The sequence below is a fragment of the Periplaneta americana genome, chromosome 15, assembly GCF_040183065.1.
Source record: "Periplaneta americana isolate PAMFEO1 chromosome 15, P.americana_PAMFEO1_priV1, whole genome shotgun sequence".
In the NCBI taxonomy this organism is placed as follows: domain Eukaryota; kingdom Metazoa; phylum Arthropoda; class Insecta; order Blattodea; family Blattidae; genus Periplaneta; species Periplaneta americana.
Window position 1 is genome coordinate 53,907,636 of NC_091131.1, and position 16,437 is coordinate 53,924,072.

At 39.7% G+C, this 16,437-nt stretch overlaps 1 protein-coding gene across 2 annotated transcripts in view; it reads right to left on the reverse strand.

Moving 5' to 3' along the window:
- The window catches only part of LOC138714955 (mucin-17), a 280,203-nt gene that overhangs the window by 23,929 nt on the left and 239,837 nt on the right, over nt 1-16,437 (reverse strand). For both annotated transcript variants that reach the window (XM_069847262.1, XM_069847261.1), the window contains exons 4-6: nt 13,176-13,411; nt 5,359-10,930; nt 2,770-3,111 (exon numbers count right to left, since the gene is read on the reverse strand). In XM_069847262.1, the coding sequence (XP_069703363.1) occupies nt 2,770-3,111; nt 5,359-10,930; nt 13,176-13,411 (6,150 nt within the window). The remainder of the gene's footprint in view (nt 1-2,769; nt 3,112-5,358; nt 10,931-13,175; nt 13,412-16,437) is intronic.

The following is a 16,437-nucleotide window of genomic DNA, read 5'->3' on the forward strand; positions in this document are numbered from 1 at the left end:
CTCTTTGAAACGAAAGAGAGAAGACATGGATCACAAGTAGCAAACAACAGAACATAAAGAAACTGGAAAAATATGTACCCAATAAATAGCATGTAACTTTGAACTATCAAGCAAAGGCATTTTAAATATTATGACCTGAAAACTTTCAGACAAATCAAGTTTTTCGGCACATAAATCCTTATAATAAGTTCACAGTATAATTAATATAAAATTGTCCGGACAGATGCTAAGGAAATTGTGGGTTTACTGCACGATTGTCCGAATGACATGCTATATGCTCCGAAGAATCTTCGTGGCCTTGGTTTATTTAATGCTGAATGGAAAGTACACCTCCAACACTATAACATTGCCAGAAGTCTTTTAAAAATAAATGACGAACATCTCCATTTCTGCAGGAATCTTGAAACGGAAAAACAAGAAGCTCTTTCACAATTGAACATTCCAACAACGCAGAAGCACATTCGATGACAGGCCGAAGTTTAAGATCTGAGTTACGGCAGAGGTCGTTTAATAATTGGTGTCGTCTTCCACAAAAAGGCAAAGGAGTGGTAACTTACAGTGAAGATCCAAAAAACAACTCTTGGATTAGTAATAGAAGAGGGATATCATCCTCAGAGTGGACCAATGCCATAAAGATGTCCACAAACATCGCAGCAGTACGATTGGTGCCAGGTCATTCCTTTCAAGATCAAAAGTGTCGTCATCCAGGATGCAGCGAAGTAGAAACCCTTGGGCATGTTTTGGGTTATTGCCCTAAAGGAGAACTACTGACGAACAATCGCCACCATAAAGTGAGAAGCTCCATCGCAACCATTCTTCGGAAGGCAAAGTGGGAGGTTTATGAAGAAGTACACTGCTTGGCTGAGAATGGGTCAACGAGAAGAGCAGACATTATAGCCATCAATCGCCGGAATCAAAGAAGCCTCATTCTTGATCACACTGTCCATTTTGAGAAGGATGATCAACAAGCCAATAATGTTAACGATGAAAAGAAGTCTATTTACAACCCATGTATTCGTCACTTCAGTGAGAGATACAAAATGAATATTAATACATGGGAAGTGAAAGGACTTCTTTTTGGCGCTAGGGGAACTTCATTTAAGTTAACCAAAACCATTCTCCTTTCTATTAAATTTTCTAATGAGAACATTAACAAAATTTGTCTAATGGTATTAAGAGATTCATTATCCATTTTACACAATCACTTATATAATACTATGTAATTTTTTTTTACTTCATTTCATTACTCTTCAATGTATTTTCATCTCATGTTTCTTCGAAATCAAATTGTACTTTATTCTTAAATTTATCACTGTTCTGTATTCTCTCTGCAATCATATTGTATTTTTAATTTAACCTCTGGTTTGTATTCTGGATCCTAGTGGTCAGCCGTAGATTTCGGCCAGATGTCCCAAATTGCGGAAATTGTGTGTATTAAATCTGTAAAATATGAACATCAATTAAGAAAAAGTCGAGATATCTCTGTAAATGCTGAAGGCCTTTCCCAGTCATAGGTTTTCTTTTTTTTTTTTTCTTTCTTTCTTTCTTCCTCTTTTATTTCTTATCTACCTTCCTATATATGTTGTTGTTGTTGTTTCTTCCTATTCAGTTTTCTTATAGTTTGCTTTGCTTTAGGTAATCTGTTGGCGAATCCTCGGCATCACTTCATCTCACTACATCTCGCCAAAAAGAATTGTAAAATATTGAAATTAAAATTGTAAAAAAATTGTAAAAATTGCATATGCAATCTTGTAAAATTTTGTCTTGTTCCACATCTTAAAGCTTCATTGCTAATGTAAGATCTATGAAATACAATAAATGAAATGAAAAATGAAAAATTGTGATCACAGAGACCTGTCTACTCGTAACCCAGGAAAAGAAACCCACATCAGATACTGCCTCCTATATGAAGAGGAAGTGAGCTCACTGCTACTTTCTATTGGATTAACTCTGAAGAGAGTTTCCACCTACAAACTTAATTATGTAGAAATATAAGTAAGAAACACAAGATTTTGTATACCAGTATTTATGGTAGTACCAGTCATGGTTAAGTACATTCAAATGTTATGGTAGTGAGACTTGGGTTTTAAATTAAAAACAAATAATGTCAATTGAAATGAAACTTTTAAGAAGTGTTATGAAATGAGAACAACATTTCATTCTCCTTACGAAATTAATTTTTCAATCTCGTAATCTACTTCAGCTTTTCCTTGTAAGTACCGGTACCCATTTTTCTCTCCAAAGCAGAAGTACAGATATGATCGCTATTCATATGCATATCTTCCCCCCCCCTCACAAGCTATGCAGGCCTATATGGTACAGTACTGTATTACCGGTACTTTACCTTCTGACATATAGAATGGAAAACGTATTCATTATAAGTAAAAATTATGAAGGACTTTACATTTCAGTTACATGACAGTACAGATTTTCTTTACAATAAGTGTAGCCAGAAGTGACAGCTGGACGGAGAAATATTCCTTTTTAATATCGCATAATCTTTCTTCACTAACAAACCGAAGCTACAGATATTCTCTCTTACTTCTATGCCTCCCTGTGAAATGGGTAGTGTGGCATACATCTGCTTCATCGTGTTTTTGCAAACTACCCTGCTCACATTTCTGTCGCAAGAGGAATGGCATTATGGCAACAACACATATACAAGTAAATAGATGCAGGAAAATGCCTTTCATTCATATGACAAAGAATTGTTCTCCGTTCACCTGACATTTTTGACTAGCTCTACCACAGTAATTTCATTATACTAACGTCTGCATGGTCTGTCAGGGAACATTCTGGCAAACCCTGGCCTGCACACACATCGCATGTGCCCCTGCACCTTCTGACAGAGCTCGTTGCGGGCAGCACTGCAGTCGGGTCGACATGAGTTGCGTCCCTCGTCCCCATCAGGGGTGTTATGGCGGGGAGGCACAGCTATTAGCACTCCACCCAGTAAGACAGCATGGTTCACCTCGTTGTTTGGGTCACTCTCGTCACGGTTTGCCACCTCATTGTATTCCCCTGCATCTTTGTTTCCCTTGTTGATGTTTATAGTTGAGGGTTTCTGGTCGTTCACCACAACAAAGAAGGAGTCATTTTCATCTGTGGTTTCTGAAAAAAAGAGAATAAAGATTGTTGGTTAAATTTCAGTGCCAAGAACCCGATATCTAAATCATGAAATCTGTTCGACTGATCTTGGGTTATTTGATACCAGTTTTCAATTTGTACACCTCGTAATAACACCACAGTCTAGTATATACAGCCACGAAGGTTGAGTTGTGAGAGTGCTAGGAACAATAGACTGTGTCGGTACTATTTTGCATTGTCTGTAATGAGGTGATATTAGCGATCCTAGTGGTTAGCAACTATCTATGGATGCATATTTACTACATATTGAGCTTCGTGACTGTATATACTAGACTGTGATAATACCTCGTTCCTTATAATTATACATAGAGGCTATAGATCAACAATAGTTGAGTCAGAATGTTCCTACTCTTTACAAGTGGTGGTCTCTGCAGGGGAGCAGTGGCAGGTCTTGATAGAATATAATTTAACTTCAAGTAAAGTTATCCCTATTACAGGCCATGGAGGCCTACAGAGTAGTGATAGGTTAGGGCCCCTATCTTTGCAGACAATCGGAATTTTTGAGGAAATCAGATTGCGAAAAAAAAATGTTATGTTTTATTTAATGACGCTCGCAACTGCAGAGGTTATATCAGCATTGCCGGATGTGCCGGAATTTTGTCCCGCAGGAGTTCTTTTACATGCCAAGAAATCTACTGACATGAGCCTGTCGCATTTAAGCACACTTAAATCCCATCAACCTGGCCTGGGATCGAACCCGCAAACTTGGGCATAGAAGGCCAGCGCTATACCAACTCGCCAACCAGGTCGACTCAGATTGCTATCGTTTAAAATAATATAATTAATATTTAATATTTTTATTTTGTAAAAAATATTACAAGTACTCTTGAAAAAGATATCCTATCACAATGCCAAAATGTTCATACAAACATAATTTCAAACTAAAATCCTAAAGAAATTTCAAGAAATCAGTAATATCTTGGTTAGTATTGCTTACTGAAAAAGAACATAGGCCTATACCTGATTCTCCTCGACATGATGTAGTAGCAAAATTTCGAATGCTAACTGGCCATGACTGTTTAGCAGCACACCTGTTTAAAATTTGAACTTTTTGTTTACCAAAATGCATCCTGTATAACCTAGAAGACTGTTTGATGAATCAAGAACATTTACGAAAATGTCCAGCTTTGGCACCAAATCTTTTGGATTCGGACTCTAAATTATACTGGGAAACTAGAAGGAGAACTTCCAAGTGCCTTGGCAATAGATACTACAGTTACTACTACTATTTTTGTAAAAAAGAAAATTCTCTACAATAAGCAATCTAAATAATCCATTTTAATTGAAAAGAATGTGCACAACACAATTAAATGATGATATAATACTAATATATTGTTACCTCTGATTGAAGTTCTGGCTGATACGTACATCTATTATTATCAGGCAGTACCGATACAGCTCACTTGACGATATGTGTTAGAGAAAAAACAATCTGAAGTCTGATTAGTGTAATATGTAGCTAATCGGTGATGAATGCAATGGAAAGGGAAAGGAACTGGTCACCCAGTTGCCTCATAAGTGATGCCATGTTGGTATCACTTATAAGGTACAGACCTGTCTTCGGACAGTTGACTAAACAACAACAACATATTAATGTGAAAATAACTACGGTTGTGGACTAGTACCGGTATCTTATATATTCTAAAATTAACGATTAATTGTTTATTAATCTTGTGACAGGAAAAAGTCCTAAAATTGAATAAAGATGTTCTCCTACATTTCCAATGATATCAGACGAGAGATGATAATCATTTATTGTTAGAAAAATCACTGAGAGTGGGAAATGAATTGAATTCTCGATTGTCAACTCGGCAAGACTGTAAGTTTAATTTCTTTGTTGTTGCTTCAATCTTTTGGAAATGGTATCTTTAAGGTATGTAATTTTTTGTACTAATTAAGTTGTTGGAATCTGAAGACTGGAATTTGTAGAATTTAAAAAGCTGAAAATGTAAGACAGGTAGGCAAGATATAGCCTACAAGCCAAGAGAATCTTCAGGCGATCACATTCCTGCTAAACTCTGTGTCTCAAGAGTCTGAGATAAACAATCAATATATCAACAAGTTGATAAAAATCGGAGAACATGATAAAGTTAAGTTTAGTCAAAATACCGTTTGAAAACATATTATGTTGATTCCGTAGACCCAAGGGATCCGAGACAGACAACAGGTTAGTTAAAGATAAAGTAAAGGTAGGATTAACATAAAACTCACCAGAATGGCCTCCTTTGTTGCTAGTGTGATTGCTATCGTGTGTTCCTGTGGTTGGCACTGTGCTAGTTGGCTCTGGTTTCACTTCTGGCTTTCGATCCTGTTTAGGTGGTAATGCATCAGACTTGACAGGGAAAGTAGGGTAATTTGCAGGATCGAATGGAGACCCAGGAGGATATACAGATGGTGTTGCAGACACAGTTGTGGTAACTGTTGCCACTATACTTGTTGGATGCAGCAGTGTGTGGATTTCCGTTTCAGTGACTGTGTCCACTAGGGTAGAGGTCTGAGTTTTAGTAACCACAATGGTGCGTGTCAAGGGTTCATGTCCTCTACTGCTAATGACTGTAGTTTCCGTGAATGTTACAGTATGTGTATGTGTATGAGTTACATATCTCGTCGGAATTTCGACTTCACTGCTGAATATTATCTTATCTTCGTTAGAGCTTGCAACCCCCAAATCCGGTCTACGGCTGTCTTTACTATCATAATCTTCATCAGTATCATCTTCATCCATTTCAGAGACATCATGATAAAATGACTCATTCTCTGTCTGTACACTAACACTTGGTTTCTGGTGTATGGTTTTTGAAGGCTTCAAAACTGAAGATGAAGGTTTTGTGTACAAGTTACCGAAGATAGTCTTTGATCCTGAGGATACTATAGTTGAACTAGCTGTTGTCTTCCTTGCAGTGCTCACAGATGGCGTCACATGACTCTCTTCAACAATTGGACTTTCAGAGCCAATTATAACGTCTCCATCCCACAGGTTTCCAGTACTGGAAGTTGGTCTTCTAGAGTCTTTGACTGCAGTTGGTGATATCACTGGTTCTTCTGGAATTGGTTTACCAATAACAACAGTTTGTAGCACTGGTGTTGACTCTGGAAGCACAACACCAAATGGAACTTTGTGAGTATCTGGAGCTGCTGATAGGTCATCAGCTATTGTTGAAGTATGAGTGTCATCAGAAGTCTGTGGGAATGGCCTCTGTGGCTTTGGTCTTTCTGGTGATAATGGAGGACGCCATGTTGTAATAGGACGTCTATGATTTTCAAGTGATGAAGATGGTTTCTTGATAAGATTATCATCTTCCTCCCCACTAGGTCTGGAAGTTGCTGCGTCAGTGACAGGATGAGGGATCTCGTGGAGTGGTGGTCGTATCCAGAAAGGCCTCTTGTCAGTCTTCTGTGTTGTAGATGGTTCAGTTGTTGTGGTTGTTTGTGGCAGTTCGAATTTGTAAGGTGGTTGTGGCCTGGGTTTTACTCTGTTCGGTCTCTGGTTGCCTATATTCACAACTGGTCTGTGAGTGGAAACTTGCTGTTCTATGCCATGCACAGGGAATCGCTGCCCACTGCTGCCACCTGGTGTCACTCTTGGTGGTGGAGCTAGACCTACTACTACCTCATCTGCATTGAAGTCAGGTCTCTTTGGTGGAGATGGCACAACACTGAAGGGTCGTGGTGTATTTGCCTGAGTTTCTAGATCGAATATCGGCTCATGTGTTGATGGCCTGTCCAATTTGTGAAAGTCATCGTGTTTGTCAATATTTGGTTGATGTGGTCTATGGTTCAAGATTTCAGGTTTGCTAGTTTGAGGCATTTCGTCTATCTTGCTATGTTGTGGTCGCAATTCAGTGTTTATTTCTGGTTGACGAATTTGGTGTAAAGTGTCACCAAAATGTGGTACTGCTGGTTTCTCCTTCAAATGATCCCTATGATTTGGTGCATGTGGTCTGCTTTCGATTATCACTTCTGGTTTAGCATTTACAGGAATGTGTTCATAATTTGGCAGTGCTGGTCTCTCATGAGGTCGTAAATGAGGCGACTCATTAAAACCCAACTGAGGTTTCTTATGCTGAGGTCTCTCCTCGATGATTGTAATGTGAGGTCTGTCCTTGTAGTTCGGTTTCACAGGTCTGTCGGGTAACAATGGTTTATCGAACATCGACTGTGGTGGCTTCATCTGATGTAATCCTTCATCATGTTTGGTTCCATGTGGCCTCACTACCACAGGCCGATGTGTCGACGCCGAATTAGCAAGCTGAATCTCCACAGGAATCTGTCCTGGTCTCAGAGGTCTTTGACTCGATTCCTGAATGACCTCTCCTCCTTCCACCTTTATCAAATCATCGAAATCATCGTTGTCGTCTGGCTGTATTAGAAGATCCTCTATCTTGGGTCCTGGGGAATGAGCAGCATTTGGATTTAAAGGAATGACAGGACCATGTGAGTTCCCTAAGGAATCAGGTTTTAGTCTTGGTGGAGGTGGGGGAGGTGGTACCATGAAGTCTGTTGGTGGCAGTGGACGATGTGGGAATGGATGGTTGTGAGATGGTGAAGTGGATACTGGTGGCAATCTGTGTGGTGGGTTGTGCTGCGGTAGAGGGCGCGCTGGCCTGTGAATGGGTCTCCTATTTGGTTTCCCCACCATCACATCGCCACCTGGCCTGCCTGGCATTGGAACATCCAGTACAATCCCACTTGGGGCTATGTGCTCTCCTTCATGCTTCACAAAATGTCCTGGAGAGATTTCCACATTAAGTCCTTGTCCTGGACTCACATCTACATTTATACCTTGTCCAGGGCTGACATCAACATTGATATCATGCTGCGGGTTCAAGTCCACATTGATTCCCTGCCCTGGGCTGATCTCCACATTGATTCCTTGAGGCGAGGCATTGCCGTTAGCATGATCCATGTGTTCGACCTCCTGTGGGCGCAGATCCATCCTGGTTCCGCTCACCTGGGACACGTGACTCAGGTGGTGACCAGAGTGAATGTTTTCTGGGTCGTCAATACCCACGAATCCGGGGCTCGACTCTGGGAGAGGGTAGGGTGAAGGGTCGTAAAACTCCGTACCCTGAGCATTGAAGATATGAGGCGCTGTAGAACTGCTGTGTGGTATTACGACATTAGCAACCTGTGAGGGTTGTATGTTCACCAGCAGAGGTGTACCCGATAATCGATCAAGTGAGTTCTGGGCTGTCTGAGCAAATTCAGGTACAGGGTTACCGTGAATTATATCATTACCCTGAGCCACTGGTTTTCCGAGAAATACAGTCTGTAATCCTGCTCCAACAGACACTTTTGCAGGGACATAGTGATTATGTTCAGGTGAGGGCTTATAATCTTGTATACCAATTGGTGGAGGAAGAAGGGGCATACCTTCTGATGGCGGTATACGGTGGGAATTGGGATGGTGTTCACGCACTGGGATGTGATCTCTCACTGGAAGGTGTCCCCTGTTTGGAGGAAGTAATAATGTTTCTCTGATAGGAAGATGCTCTCTATGAGGTATCTCTCTATTGGGCCACGCTGATGGCACAGGTAGAGGAGGTGGTTTCATTCCCAGAGGAACTTCATTCTTGTTGCCACTGATCTTCGGTGGTCGTGGACCCATAATAGCAGGTTTACCAACGATGACATCACTGTTAGCTGTTATCACTTGTCCAGGACTGATTGGAATGCCATCGCCTAACAATGCACTTTCGATGGGCCGCCCCATTGAAGCGGGATCTGCTGGGCGACGTTGATTGGTGTCAGGGAAACCTTCTAATGGCCATTTCATTTCACCATTTAGATTGGCGATGCCTTCATATCTCTGGCTCTCTGCTGTGGCTACATCTTCATCGTCTTCGGCGGCAGCTCCCACTGGGATATAGATGGGTGATCTTATTGGCGTATCTTCGTGTGGTTGGTTCACTGGCTTTGATGGAACATACACAGGTAGAGGATTTCCATTGTTGTCACCATAATAAGCTGGTCGGGGCACTGGAGTAGTTGAAGGTAGAACTATGACTGTGGTGTCATTTCTTCTCTTATCAGCACCGAGGTTGCTCTGGATAAGACCTGCCATAGCATTGAACACAGGACCTAAAGCATTCAACCCGTTGATCCCTAGAGATCCCAGACTTAGCAAATCGCTCACTTGGATCTCACTTCCACCTGGACCAAATCCTCCATTTGGTTTTTTGTTAGCAGGATCTGACACTGGAATCATAGTGACTTCGCCCCCAGGTTGCGTCATCATGATTACCTGCTCTCCTGGCATCAGTGTGGCGCCACTAGGCGTTATGGTTGACGTGGCCAGAATAGATGTCAAATAAGATACAGGAGAAAATGTAAGAGCACTGATTGGATTGGGAAGAACCACAGCAACGGAATCTTGGGCAGGAGTAGACAAGCTGACAAGAGGTTGAGGTCCCATTACATCTTGCGGAAACAGAACTGTGGCAGCTCCTGTATTTATCACCGTACTCTGTATCTTGCTTGTTGGTAAAGGACTCAAAGCAGGTGTGGCCTTTGTGTGACCTGCAACCTCAACAGCCAGTGTTCTCGATGTGCTAGAACTGTCTATCTGATCTTCTTCATCAAAGAATATTATTGTAGAACCTTTGATAACGTTGTTAAAGTTGCTGGAATCTTCCATTGATGATGAAATGTCATGGTAAGAAGTAGTTGGAGTGACGACAGTTTCTATTGTTGAAGAAGGCTGTAGATCATGATCCATTACGGTTATCTTTAGTTCTTGTCCACCAGATAGAGTTGCAGTAGCGACAACGGAAGGAGTTGTTGAGAATTCTGTTTGGATAGAGCTGCGCAGTGAGTCAAGATAAACTGGATCTAAAAGGCTGCTGTCAACAGATTCTGTAACTACATTTTGTACAACCCTTGTCCTAGAACTGACGATTGTGGATGTACGATCACCACCACCATCTTGTAACAATGTTGTGAAATATGTGTATGTCGTCAGGTAAGTCTTGGAGGCATAAAGGTGAAGCGACTGTTTTGGCGGGTAAATATTCTTGGAGGTTGATGTTACTTTGATTTCTGGACTGCTTTTTGTGGGAGATATACTCGGTGGCATTGTGCGTTTTGGTGATACGTAGAATTTCTCTGTCACGACATCAGAAGACGTAGCTATGTTTGTTCGTATGACGGTGCTACCACCTTCCAAGAATGTGCTGTAGTAGGTGTATGTTACAAAATATGTCTTGACAATGTTGGTGATGGAACCTTGTTGTACTGGACGCGCAGGCTGTGGACTGCTAGCCGGCACTGCTTCTGTCGGTCTCTTGTTTGAATCTGTTATCACCACTTGCGTCAGAACATCTTTAGTGCTGACAACCTTAACATCAGCTCCATCTGTCAGAGTCTTAGTGAAATCCATTGTGCTGAGATATGTGTTAGTGTCTAAAGTGGATTCCCCAGAAGGCTGAAGCTGCATCAGGTAATCATGAGGTGCAGTCAAAGTGTTTGCAACCGTGTGGTGTGAAGTCACAACCAGAGGAACGTCACCGTCGATCAGGGTATTGAGGTACGTATAGGTGGTATGAAAGATCCCTGTCATGAGGGATGGGCTGGCTGAGAGTGTCACCCCAACTGAAGGGGTGGGCGTGATGGCAGCATTGGTGGCAGTGCGTTCTTCTGTTACAACATTGGACACAATCTTCTCGTTACTTGATACGGTTGTAGTGCCATCTTGCAGGAAGGTTGTCAGATAGGTGTATGTCGTGAGATACGTCTTGGTAACGAACGCATTCTGTTGCAGAGATGAGGATAACTGTGCCTGCACCTGCAGAAAAATGAGAAATCAATATTGTAAAATAATTATCAAATTTAAGTTATTTTTAAGTTAAGTAAGCTCAGAAAGTAACTTTAAAATTAAAATACTACAACAAATGTTTAATAAATAATGAGGATGATGATGTTGTTCATGATGATGATGATGATGATGATGATGATGATGATGATGATGACAAATGATATTGCAAAGGGTGTGGGAAAGAAACTGTGTGAGCTTTAAGCTAGATCTCTTATCTCATCCCACTGGTCACTGCTCCATCAAAGGAATCTAAAATAAATTTAGAAGAGAAAAAGCCGAAAGATGGATAAAACCTATATTATGGGGGAAGGAGGAGAGGGGAAAATGTCACTCAGAACTATCTGAAGCAAGGTTCTACAGCAGCAGGGCCAAGTCAACTAAAGATGTCAACTGTGACATAAACAGAGGTGAGCATCGCAATCCTCACTAATCCAGTGAAGTAAGCACTTAGACTGAGTAAATAAAGACCGAAATTAGCTCGTCCAGAAGTCCTCAAATGAACATGAAAGACAAGACTCTGTATTGTGCTCTGCAACTCTCAGTCAACAGAAAAATTGCCAGTTATGCTCAACTGGCTGGAATTTGTTTCGACTCATTCTAAACATTTGCTAAATGAATTTTTTTGCTGGACAATGTAGCTATACTTAGGTAGTACATAAACTTACACGCCAATGAAGCAAGATGTATGTGTGTGTGTGTGTGTGTGATATATAAGAAACATACAAGTAGATTAGGGCTGCATTGTATTAAAAAAATCCTCTAATGAGATCATTAATGGGATACTGTTGGCTTTAAAAACAATAATTTGAGATAATGGTACGTGAAGGGTCTAATAATAGGAAACTGCACCCTTTGGAAACATATATGCACAGGACAGAGATCAATAATGAAAACCCCAAGGAAAAAAAAAAGAGAGATTGATACATACCATAATCTATTAATGTGATTAATTAGTCTCAGTGTTAGAAGATACGAATTGTTTGGTATCATGAACCCGGGACAGAGAATGTAACATAAAGGAAATGTTACTATACCTTTGAAACATTAACATTTTTGGGGAGTTGAATCAAGTTCTTTCTTTTACGAAACACTGCTCAAAACATATTTATTGGGTGGGATCTTATTAGGAAACACTATGCTATTGTCAGGGATGTAATCAATTTGTCTTTCATTAAGATCCAAAGATATCATTCAATTATTTGGTGTCATAAATCGAAAAGAAATTGTAAGCTTTTGAAACTGTTCAATGTTTCTCAGATGTTTAATTCGCTTGGTTCGTTTTATGTTAAAGAGGCTGGAGTTGAAGGTTAACCCATCTCGCTAATAGCTGCATTAATAGAGAAATTTCTTGGATCTATAAAATATAACTTGAACTCACAAAGCATTGTTATAAATGGCGTCTAAAACCAATAGAAATATGAAAAAAACCAAACATTTCAAGGGAGTTCTCCAAGAAACATTTTATTTGATTATAGTTTCCATCTGTATTCTGTACAGAAATAACGATGTAAGGTCATAGAAGAACTTCCGAAAGAAAAATATAAATATTTACTGAGTTTTTACAAAAAAAAAATTAACTTGCCCTACTATGAAGAAAAAAGAGACAAATATCATGAACGAAGTGTTTGAAGAAAACACTTAATTTCTTTAATTTTTTTCACAAAACAAAAAAGAAAGCTTGTATCAAACTATGCTGCAGAAAATAAGAAGAAAAGTGCTGAAAATCCAAACCCTAAAAACCTTATTAATAGGTGAAAGAAGGTAAAAAAGTCTTTCATCACAAATGGCAAGGAAAACTGCAGTACGAGATTTTAACTATTCATAGTGACTCCATTCAGAAGAAAAATTTTAGGTTTAACGTATCGTATTTTAACTGAATACACTAACATTTCGGAACTACTTACAGGATATATTTTCAGGATAATATAGTACCAGACTGATGGGCCTGGATAATACAGTCTATTGTTTTGATTAACTGGGAATAGCAGACCCAACAATGTAGATGATTTATCAAGTCTGATACTATATTACCTTGAAGTTAGAACCTGCGAGTAGTTATGAAACATTAAGAGATAATAAGCCCGAATACATGGTGTAATATCCAAAAGTTTTCTTCTAAATCACAGTACTTCAAGGTAATCTTCTGCCACTTTGTCTGCCATGAACCTCACAAATTGCGGTTCTTCCTCTTTGCAATAAAATGTAATATACTCACTTGGGAACTCTCGTGGGGGAGGAAGAGTACCATGTGGTCAGTGAGTGTGCTGGGTGCCAGCGTGATTGGACGTGACAACGAGCTGGACAGCACCCTCAGGACTTCAGGCTCTCCAGGCAGGGTACTCTTGTCTCCTGCCACGATCACCTCCACGCCATTGCTCATAACCTTGGTGGCCAAGTTGTACCGCGCCTCTCCTGCTGCGTTCATGTTTAATCCACGTCCACCCTCGAACTCTGCATGGGTAGGGAGAGGCATGGTTCAGAAAGGTCTGTAATACTACATATTATCCAACTAAATACAGCTTTCAACATGCAACCATCTCTATTCTTTTGTATTTCTTCCTTTGTCCTTACTTTCTTTCTTTACCTTCTTCCAGTTTAGTTATTTTCTTATGAAAAGGTCGACAAGTGAATAGCTTTACCATGCTATGCTGCATATCTTTACGTAGAATTAAGTGTAGTTACGATCACTTCTCGTCAGGTGTATAGTTTACTATTCCGCAAATCTATGTAGAAAGGATATTTATGAATAGAGCATGGAATGTGTCGACAGCCAGGGGAAAATAAGAAGAACAAGGGGAACACAGGAAAAACGAGAGGACTACAAGGGGTCCTCAAGGAGAACAAGAGCAAGACAAGGAGAAAAGGGAAAGATATAGAGAAAAAGAGGAAGACAATGAGAATAGGAGGAAGACAAGGAGAACAAGGGGAAGATATACAGAACAAGAGGAAGACAATGAGAATAGAAGAAAGACAAGGAGAACAAGGTGAAAATATAGAGAACAAGAGGAAGACAATGAGAACAGGAGGAAGACAAGGAGAACAAGGGGAAGATATAGAGAACAAGGGGAAGATATAGAGAACAAGAGGAAGACAATGAGAACAGGAGGAAGACAAGGAGAACAAGGGGACGATATAGAGAACAAGGGGAAGATATAACAAGAGGAAGACAAGGAGAACAGGAGGAAGACAAGAAGAACAAGGGGAAGATATAGAGAACAAGAGGAAGACAAGGAGAACAGGAGGAAGACAAGGAGAACAAGGGGAAGATATAGAGAACAAGAGGAAGACAATGAGAACAGGAGGAAGACAAGGAGAACAAGGGGAAGATATAGAGAACAAGAGGAAGACAAGGAGAACAGGAGGAAGACAAGGAGAACAGGAGGAAGACAATGAGAACAAGGGGAAGATATAGAGAACAAGGAGAAGATATAGAGAACAAGAGGAAGACAATGAGAACAGGAGGAAGACAAGGAGAACAAGGGGAAGATATAGAGAACAAGGGGAAGATATAGAGAACAAGAGGAAGACAAGAAGAACAGGAGGAAGACAAGAAGAACAAGGGGAAGATATAGAGAACAAGAGGAAGACAAGGAGAACAAGGGGAAGATATAGAGAACAAGAGGAAGACAAGGAGAACAGGAGGAAGACAAGGAGAACAATGGGAAGATATAGAGAACAAGAGGAACAAGAAGAACAAGGGGAAGACATAGAGAACAAGGGGAAGATATAGAGAACAAGAGGAAGACAATGAGAACAGGAGGAAGATAAGGAGAACAGGAGGAAGACATGAGAACAGGGGGAAGACAAGGAGAACAAGGGGAAGATATAGAGAACAAGAGGAATACAATGAGAACAGGAGGAAGATATAGAGAACAAGAGGAAGACAATGAGAACAGGAGGAAGACAAGGAGAACTAGGGAAAGATATAGAGAACAAGAGGAAGACAATGAAAACCGGAGGAAGACAAGGAGAATAAGTGGAATATGAGAAAAGTGGAAGACAAAAGGAAGACAATGAGAACAAGAGAACAAGGGATGTACAAGGAGAACATGGAGGATACAAGGAGATCAAGGGGAATACGGGAAGATCATTGGGGGTTTCATTTTTATGTGAATGTCAGTTACCAAGTTACCTGGCCATACCTAATCTGGTGGAAGACGTAGTTCTGCACCAGAAAGCTTTTTGAGATAATTATCTGCGCGTCTGTAGTCTCAGCATGTATTCATCTCCTTCTCTATCACCCCCTACAGATTTGCCTTGAAAACCAAGTGTTTAGAGATAACTTTATTTTGTCCGAAAGTCTCACAATAATTCACTTGTTTTCTTTTTTCTTTCAGGGTTCTTTTATTTGAAATCAATGGAGAGGTAATCATCTGCATGGTGGTATGTCTGTCAGTTCTCCATTAACAACTCCAGCATGTGTAAGTAAATTATTTTAGAACTGTTTTCTTGAAAAATGGGTTATATAATATGTGCGTCAGTATGTATGTCAGTTCTCAAATAACTATTTGAACATTTATATAAGTACAGTCGTGTGAAGTGATGTGAGGAAGTGTGGGAGATGAGTATGGTAGAAATGATCGAAGAGGGAAGTCAGGAACAGTGAAACGAAGAAATATCAGTAATATGACCAAGCTCCCAAGGACTCGCTCACCTTAGGAGTCTACTTATGAGCAATTCCCTGTGACAACAGGAGGCCCTTGCCCTTACTTGATGTGTACGGGCTAAATTTATTATTATTATTTATTATTACTATTATTATTATAAGTACAGTATATTATTTTAGAGCTGTTTTCTTGAAAAACTAGTTAAATGTATATGTATATCTATTGTCTATATGTCTGTTAGTTCTCACCTAACAACTCCAAGCAACTTAACATTATATAAATAAATTATATTATAGCTTTTTTTTTTTTTGTAATTCAGTTTTGTATATATTTGTATGTTTGTTATGTTTGTCAGTTGTCACTTAACAGCGCCAACATATATAAAGAAATTATATTATAGGTGTTTTCTTGGAAATCCAATTTTTTTAAGTATGTGCATGTGTGTATATGTAAGTACTTTAACATATGTATATATATTTTCTTATTTTAAAGTAGTTTTCCTGTAGAACAAAGATTTTGAGATGATTTTATCTGTATGTCTGTCAGATTCCAGATTCCTTCAGTGTACGACACTAGAATTTTCTGGCTTTTTTCCTCGGAAAAAATGTCACTTGAGATGGTCATCTCCGTCTTTCTATCTATCATTTCGAGAGACCTCATTTCCCATATGTGCAAATCTACTTTTCAGAGCTGTTTCTTTGGATATCAAGTCCTTTGAGTCGATCATCTGTGTGTCTGTATGTTTGTCCCTTTCCACACAACAACTTTAATAATTATATGTAAATAGATATTTTAGAATAGTTTCCTTTGATATAAGCTATGTATGTCTGCATGTGTGTCATTTCCCCTTAATAACTCCAACACTAATTA